We start from the raw sequence: 8,914 nt of genomic DNA, 5'->3' as shown, positions 1-8,914 counted from the left end.
TACATATATTTTATATTGGTTATTGTGGCAGCGGCATTGTTGCTACCTGTGTGGGTTATCAATCAGCTGCGAGAATTACACAGAAAATGTATTGTGGGTTAGAAAACACCAGTAGGGAGTCCTGAGTCATTAAGGGCAATAAATCAACAACCAAAGGCTAAGTACACCGAATTCTTTTCTTGTTTATGAAAAGGGAGTTTTTTTCATATTTTATTTTCTCAAAAGAATGTTACATCCAGCATAAATTTAGGAGGCGGGTGTATACATGGACTAAAGTGTCAATATTACAATTGTATAGGGGATTTAGTGCTACACTGCCCTACCCTTTGTTAGTACAAAACCCTTAGCTGGGCCTTTCCCTATGGCCTAAAAAGTCTAAATATTAGACAAAAATAAACAAAAAAATGCCCCTGTATAGGCCCTTATATAGCAGTCGCCTCTCTAGGCAAGTAGCACTTTTTTTTAGTGCCATATGAGATGATTTTAGTGAATAATCACATTAAAGCAGGGACTAACCAGTGGCGTAACTTGGGCCCCCCTGCAATGAAAGCTTTTGAGAAGGCCCAGCACAACCAGTCTTTTATCCCCACCTCCCGGCCCCGACTGCACGTGTGTATGAGGTTACACCACTGGGACTAATGGTGGATAGCAGTGAAGGTTGATCTGGGGGATATGTGCCACCTTATTGGCTTAGTTACCCCCAAGTGATCCTTAAGGTGGCCATATATTATTAGATTCACTCTTATAATATATAAGATCCTGATAGTGCTTAATGGCAAATGCCCATACCTGATGCACTCTTACCTTCCAGTTTGTGCCTGTATGTTACCCAACCACTTAGATTGTAAGCTCTACGGGACAGGGACCATACCTAGTGCACTCTTACCTTCCAATTTGTTCCTGTATGTTACCCAACCACTTAGATTGTAAGCTCTACGGGGCAGGGACCATACCTGGTGCTCTCTTACCTTCCGGTTTGTGCCTGTATGTTACCCAACCACTTAGATTGTAAGCTCTACGGGGCAGGGACCATACCTAGTGCACTCTTACCTTCTAGTTTGTGCCTGTATGTTACCCAACCACTTAGATTGTAAGCTCTACGGGGCAGGGACCATACCTGGTGCTCTCTTACCTTCCGGTTTGTGCCTGTATGTTACCCAACCACTTAGATTGTAAGCTCTACGGGGCAGGGACCATACCTAGTGCACTCTTACCTTCTAGTTTGTGCCTGTATGTTACCCAACCACTTAGATTGTAAGCTCTACGGGGCAGGGACCATACCTGGTGCACTCTTACCTTCTAGTTTGTGCCTGTATGTTACCCAACCACTTAGATTGTAAGCTCTACGGGGCAGGGACCCCCTTCCTACTGTGTCTCATACCCCATGGCACATATTCCCTGTGTATTTATACTTATTTATTGTATTTATTATAAGACTTGTCCTCCCTGTGTGTAATTGTGTATATTGTAAGATTGTACAGCGCTGAGTACCCTCGTGGCGCTTTATAAATAAAGTTATACATACATACATACAGATCCTTAAGGGGGCCTTATAAGATCCTTAAGGTGGCCGATATTGGTCTAATTCAATGTTTGACCCTAGGGCCAAATGATCAAAATACAACGACAGAGATAAGTCGGAGATAGTGGTCGGAGCAAGGACCCAACTTGGTCCCCAAACCTGCCCATCGACACCTGCCCGATTTTTGGCAAGATATCAGTCAGGTAGGGCAGATGGGGGCCCCCATTCATGGGTAAATAAGCTGCTGGATTGCTCCTGAGCCACTGGTTGGGGATCCCTGCCTTAAGGTGCCCATACACCTTCAGATCCGCTTGCTTGGCGATGTCGCCAAGCGAGAGGATCTTCTCCCGATATCCCCACCTACAGGTGGCCGATATTGGGAGAATCCAGGCTAATTTGATCGTTAGGCCCCGGGGCCAATTATAACGATGGGTATAGGCAAAGTCGGTTCAGGGACCCCATCAACGAGCCGATGAGATCCCTGATCCGACTAGATTTTTTAACCTGCCTGATCGAGACCTGGCCGATTTCAGGCCAGATATCGGTCGGTCAGGCCCGTCGGTAGTGCCCATACACGGGCCGATTAGCTGCCGAATCTGTCTAAGGGACCCATATCGGCAGCTAGAATCGGCCCGTGTATGGGCACCTTTAGGGAAAGGCCCAGTTGAGGACATTGTACTGAGAGAAAGGTAGGGCATTGTAGTTCAGGACCTTCTATAACAATTGTGTTATTGACATTTCTAGTCTGTGTATACATTGGCCTCTTCTGCTATTTACTAGGTTGGAGGGGCTGGGGGTTTCCCCTTACGTTTGACAGATGAGAGTACATGACCCATTTAGCGTTTGGTGTATATGTGTAGGGCAGGGTGCAAAGTGAAATCCAAAACAGAAACATGGAAGGGGTTAAATTACTATAAGGCCCCAGCAGGCACAGGTTGTAGCCGCTCCCTTGTGCAAAATTCAGAGCACAACCCTAGGCAGGTATGCACTATATCAATGCATTGCTCTGGGATGTTCCTTTCCTTATTGACATCACGTGTGCAGCAGGGGATTGTGGGATTGGGAGGAGGCAGGCTGAGGACTGGCGACTACTGTTACATTTTATTATGATGAGCGCGGTGTGCCCCAGCCCTTACATACCATTCTGATAACACTTTACCAGTCGCATCATTGTTTCCATTTGCAGTTTTATTACGCAAGTACCTGGCTGTATCGTATTTTAATACATAAAGAGAAAGTCCTTTCAAGGGGGGGGGAAGAACTGATCACGACAGAAAGAATTCAAGGTTCCTGGATACAACGGACACGTTTGATTGAAGGTCCGTCCTTGGTGGCATTGTTCCACTGGTAAAAGCTGTTTTCTTTAGAAAATTCCATTTCCTCAGCATTCTGTAGGGAGACAGATATCAGGGTTAAGCCCTACGGCCGGACTTTGATAAATATTATATCACAAACGTTCTCATTGCAATAACTTGGATCAAAGTATTAGTAAGGGCTGCTTCTTTTATATGGAAAACGGTAGAGATCTTGAGAAGGAAGAAGGTTTCTCTCCTTAACTTTTCACTTTCTTGGAATACTGTATAGGCCGAAGGTCACCTACTGGGTTGTGCAACCAAGGCCACTGCTAATGGATGATAATACCTGGGATCTGCCATTAATACCCAATAACTACAATACATACTAAAGGTTGTACACACTGACCATACCTAGCACTGTCTCAGAATTCATTTTGATGGGAGTCGCTGATGGCATAATACATAGACCAACTGCAACCAGATAAGGTCACATGCTGGTGCGAAAACTGCACTGTATGGGGATTCCAGACTGTGTCAAACATTGTCTTTCCCAGGGCATTGGGTACATGAGCATATCATGGTTAAAAGTGTCATGAACTCATCATGGGAACCCAACAAGTCCTGAGTAGAACATGAAAACCCAGACAGAGCAGTTATAGGATATTCTATTCTACCCTTGCTTCTTCTTTGTTCTCTCTTCTTCTCTTTTACCAGCCTCACACTGGCTACCTGACCAATAGTCACCTATGGTCTCACGTCTGACCCTTGGGTACTGCCCGGTCTTAAATGTTTGAGATAGAGTGGGCAAGTGGTCAAACAGCCAAACAGATTTTTTGATGTGTATGTATCAAATGGTGAACTCCAACCTTTACCCATTGATAAGTATGCTTCTTCTCTGTTCTCTCTACTTCTCTGTTACCAGCCTCTGCCTCTGGCTGTTTGACCACTTGACCACTCTTCAAGCCTCCCATTTTGGTTGTCTTGCTGTTGACCCGGCCTGTACTGAAGATGCTTTTTACTCCCTTCCAATCCTTGGCACCCTTGCCTACCCTCATGGGTATCTCAAACATTTAAGACCTGGCAGTAGCCAAGGGTCAGATGTGAGACCATAGTTGACTATTGGTCAGGTAGCGTCACTATTCTAGTCAGTGTGAGGCTGGCAACAGAGAAGAGAGAACAGAGAAGAAGCAAGGGTAGGCAAGGGTGCCAAGGATTGGAAGGTAGTAAAAAGCATCTTCAGTACAGGCCGGGTCAACAGCAAGAAAACCAAAATGAGAGGTTTGAAGAGTGGGCAAGTGGTCAAACAGCCAAACAGATTTTTCGACGTGTATGTATCAAATAGTGGACTCCAACCTTTACCCATTAATAAGTATGCTTCTTCTCTGTTACCAGCCTCTGCCTCTGGCTGTTTGACCACTTGACCACTCTTCAAGCCTCTCATTTTGGTTGTCTTGCTGTTGACCCGGCCTGTACTTAGGATACTTTTTACTACCTTCCAATCCTTGGCACCCTTGCCTACCCTTGCTTCTTCTCTGTTCTCTCATCTACTCTGTTACCAGCCTCACACTGACTAGAATAATGGTGCTACCTGACCAATAGTCACCTATGGTCTCACGTCTGACCCTTGGTTACTTGGGTACTGCCAGGTCTTAAATGTTTGAGATACCCATGAGGTTGGCAAGGGTGCCAACAATTGGAAGGTAGTACCTGGCCAATAGTTACCTATGGTCTTCTGTCTGACCCTTGGTTACTTGGGCAAGGGTGCCAAGGATTGGAAGGGAGTATAAAGCATCTTCAGTACAGGCCGGGTCAACAGCAAGACAACCAAGAGTGGTCAAGTGGTCAAACAGCCAAACAGATTTTTTGACACGTATGTATCAAATGGTGAACTCCAACCTTTACCCATTGATAAGTATGCTTCTTCTTTGTTCTCTCTTCTTCTCTGTTACCAGTCTCTGCCTCTGGCTATCTGACCACTCTTCAAGCCTCTCATTTTCACTGTCTTGCTGTTGACCCGGCATGTACTGAAGATGCTTTGGTTACTTGGGTACTGCCAGGTCTCCAATGTTTGAGATACCCATGAGGTTGGCAAAGGTGCCAACAATTGGAAGGTAGTACCTGACCAATAGTCACCTATGGTCTCACATCTGACCCTTGGGTACTACCAGGTCTTTAATGTTTGAGATACCCATGAGGGTAGACAAGGAACGTACAGGGGGACCAGTGGCAGGCTTTGCAGTGTTGTTAATATGGTTAGAGAAGAAGAGGGATTGGTCAAAGATAACCCCCAGGCAGCGTGCTGAATTAACTGGGATAAGGTCATGCTGTCAATAGTAATGGTGACAGGAGGAGAAAGGCTAGGTTTGGGTGGGAAGACCAGGAGCTCAGGTTCTAGGTTACTTTTGAGGTGGCATTGGTTCACCTAGGAAGAGATAGCCAGGGGGCAGTTACCAATCTGGGTTTGAACATCAGTCGTTAGTGAAGGGGTGTCTAAATATATCTGGGTGTCATCTGCATATAAGTGATATCTCTTCATTTGGTCTTAAATAAGGTCTCCTAAAGAGAGAGTTACTTGGGTACTGCCAGGTCTTAAATGTTTGAGATACCCAAGGGTGCCAAGGATTGGAAGGGAGTAAAAAGCATCTTCAGTACAGGCCGGGTCAACAGCAAGACAACCAAAATGAGAGGCTTGAAGAGTGGGCAAGTGGTCAAACAGCCAGAGGCAGCCCAAAAATAAAAACCAGATAGTCACTTGTCGGGGTACAAGTAGTAGCAGGTGGTAGGAGCAGGGACAGGATCAGGAATAGGCCAAGGAGAGGCCAATGAGAAGCTGAGATGACTGCACACTCAGGACTACAGAATTAAACTAGAATTAGGCACATTGCTAGTCCAAATCTTCTACCACTAGGGATGAACCCGAAGGTGACAAAATGCCATTTTTTAAATAAACCTCAAGTAAAATTCACAATGTTGGTCTCCGCTACTTGTAATGGCAAATATGAGGGTGAGGGGAGGCCCCTCTGACCAAGTTACTGGAACATTAAGGCACAGGAACCCACTGTGACAGGTTTATTATAGCAGCAGATGCTTCAAATATTTCCCAGCCTCCTCAGCTCCTGTAACTGTACAGATATCCTTTCAGAAGGGAAACAGAGAAGTGTTCTGATGTTTCTCTACTCAGGGAGGAGATGGAAAAGGGCATCTGAGGCTTCAGATCTGTGAGCGCAGCAACATCAGAACTCTTCTCTGTTTTCCTTCAGAACGTTTATCTCTCTCTGACGGTACAGTTATAGAAAATGTCCAGCAGGTGGCGCCAATGTTACAAAAATGCATTATATTGACAGTTAATAACAATGTAAATTGCAAATCTGCTTAGATAAACACAGTAAACAATTGTAAGTAATTTTATAATAATGTTTACTTATCCTTTAATATTCCTGGTCGAATCATTATAATATTTAATAATATTTGTCAGTAATATAATAATAAAAAAGAAGAGAAAATAACTTACCAGGAGTTGCACGAGGATAGTAGCACCAAATGGCATCTGCCACTTTACTGTCAAAGCAGCATCCGTGCTTGGTGCATTCGTCTGCCGTGATACCCGAATACCCACAATTCACACGCGCCAGTCGTTCCACGGTGCATTGCTCTTCAGCTACAGGGGAACAAATATCACTTAATTCACTTTCACATAAACTCAAAAAACATATCTCTGACATATCCAGACTGATAGGTCTGAATCCTATTTTCAACAGCAGTCCTGCCCTGCTTTATGGCTGAGATTCTAGCTATCTGTATAACAGAGCATTCTGTCACAGTGGCACAGATCCTATCTGATCCCCCATTGTAAGCAGCAGTCCTGCCCTGCTTTATGGCTGAGATTCTAGCTATCTGTATAACAGAGCATTCTGTCACAGTGGCACAGATCCTATCTGATCCCCTCCCCATTGTAAGCAGCAGTCCTGCCCTGCTTTATGGCTGAGATTCTAGCTATCTGTATAACAGAGCATTCTGTCACAGTGGCACAGATCCTATCTGATCCCCCCATTGTAAGCAGCAGTCCTGCCCTGCTTTATGGCTGAGATTCTAGCTATCTGTATAACAGAGCATTCTGTCACAGTGGCACAGATCCTATCTGATCCCCCCATTGTAAGCAGCAGTCCTGCCCTGCTTTATGGCTGAGATTCTAGCTATCTGTATAACAGAGCATTCTGTCACAGTGGCACAGATCCTATCTGATCCCCCCCATTGTAAGCAGCAGTCCTGCCCTGCTTTATGGCTGAGATTCTAGCTATCTGTATAACAGAGCATTCTGTCACAGTGGCACAGATCCTATCTGATCCCCCCCCCATTGTAAGCAGCAGTCCTGCCCTGCTTTATGGCTGAGATTCTAGCTATCTGTATAACAGAGCATTCTGTCACAGTGGCACAGATCCTATCTGATCCCCCCCCATTGTAAGCAGCAGTCCTGCCCTGCTTTATGGCTGAGGTTCTAGCTATCTGTATAACAGAGCATTCTGTCACAGTGGCACAGATCCTATCTGATCCCCCCCCATTGTAAGCAGCAGTCCTGCCCTGCTTTATGGCTGAGATTCTAGCTATCTGTATAACAGAGCATTCTGTCACAGTGGCACAGATCCTATCTGATCCCCCCCCATTGTAAGCAGCAGTCCTGCCCTGCTTTATGGCTGAGATTCTAGCTATCTGTATAACAGAGCATTCTGTCACAGTGGCACAGATCCTATCTGATCCCCCCATTGTAAGCAGCAGTCCTGCCCTGCTTTATGGCTGAGATTCTAGCTATCTGTATAACAGAGCATTCTGTCACAGTGGCACAGACCCTATCTGATCCCCCCAGTGTAAGCAGCAGTTCTGCCCTGCTTTATGGCTGAGATTCTAGCTATCTGTATAACAGAGCATTCTGTCACAGTGGCACAGATCCTATCTGATCCCCCCATTGTAAGCAGCAGTCCTGCCCTGCTTTATGGCTGAGATTCTAGCTATCTGTATAACAGAGCATTCTGTCACAGTGGCACAGATCCTATCTGATCCCCCCATTGTAAGCAGCAGTCCTGCCCTGCTTTATGGCTGAGATTCTAGCTATCTGTATAACAGAGCATTCTGTCACAGTGGCACAGACCCTATCTGATCCCCCCAGTGTAAGCAGCAGTTCTGCCCTGCTTTATGGCTGAGATTCTAGCTATCTGTATAACAGAGCATTCTGTCACAGTGGCACAGATCCTATCTGATCCCCCCATTGTAAGCAGCAGTCCTGCCCTGCTTTATGGATAAAATAGTAGCAGTGTATAAACTTAGCTATGATGTATCCCAGTTGGAACAGGTAATAATAGATTTATTTATGCTCAACTTTCTCAAGGAGTAATGTAATGCATCAGGTCCAGTAACCCATAACAACCAACAGAGGCTTTTTTTTTAAACTGGTGACCAATATATGCAACCCACTTATGAGTTACTAGACCCATAAATATACATTCTTTCTTCAGGCCCTCCCCTATCCACGTCATGCCATTTAATTCTCTTTCTGGGTTGGTGGGTTGGTGGTATTTACCCCCACTAACAGATAATATGAACAGTCTTTTCATTCTCCCTGGTTGCTACAGACAGTGGGGCTCATTTATCAACACTGGGCAAATTTGCACGTGGGCAGTAACCCATAGCAACCAATCAGCAAGTTGCTTTTTCCAGTAAGCTGCAGGTAGAACAATGAATGCAACACTTTGATTGGTTGCCAAGGGTTACTGCCCATGGGCAATTTTGCCCATTATTGATAAATGACCCCCAGTGAATCTAGAAATTATGAAATCCCCTTTTAACATTAGATTTGCACAGGCTACTGGGAGTTGTAGTGCAATAACAGTTAAAACAATAGTAACAGAACATCTTATCTTGATTCTGTAATAACCTCATTGCAAAGTCAACTTACTATATGCTGCCTGTCCATTGGCCGAGCTGATGGAGCCCACAATTAGGGCAATGGCCACCAAGCAGAAAACCTTGTAGTCCATTGCAGTGTTCTGGTGTAGGTCTCGCCTTGGAAATGGTAGTCGGAATGTGGGACTGACCCCTAATGCTA

General features: G+C 45.1%; 1 protein-coding gene across 1 annotated transcript; it reads right to left on the bottom strand.

The window, feature by feature from the left end:
* Positions 1–2,691: 2,691 nt before the first annotated feature.
* On the bottom strand, positions 2,692–8,907 carry tff3.1 (trefoil factor 3, gene 1). The gene is made up of 3 exons (XM_002940462.3): positions 8,765–8,907; positions 6,329–6,475; positions 2,692–2,911 (listed from the first exon to the last, which is right to left on the bottom strand). The coding sequence occupies exons 1-3, from the start codon at positions 8,844–8,846 to the stop codon at positions 2,904–2,906; spliced, it is 237 nt and encodes a 78-aa protein (XP_002940508.1). The 5' UTR covers positions 8,847–8,907; the 3' UTR covers positions 2,692–2,903.
* Positions 8,908–8,914: the final 7 nt, after the last annotated feature.

The sequence above is a fragment of the Xenopus tropicalis genome, chromosome 2 (assembly GCF_000004195.4).
Source record: "Xenopus tropicalis strain Nigerian chromosome 2, UCB_Xtro_10.0, whole genome shotgun sequence".
Taxonomy (NCBI): domain Eukaryota; kingdom Metazoa; phylum Chordata; class Amphibia; order Anura; family Pipidae; genus Xenopus; species Xenopus tropicalis.
Note: the sequence above shows the minus strand (reverse complement) of the source record. Positions and strands in the feature narration are given on the sequence as shown.

Excerpts from the sequence above, each read along its gene's own strand:
- tff3.1 (XM_002940462.3), bottom strand. The coding sequence starts at position 8,846 with ATGGACTACAAGGTTTTCTGCTTGGTGGCCATTGCCCTAATTGTGGGC. Across the intron at positions 6,476-8,764 it reads CAATGGACAGGCAGCATATA|CTGAAGAGCAATGCACCGTG; the intron begins GTAAGTTGACTT and ends GTTCCCCTGTAG.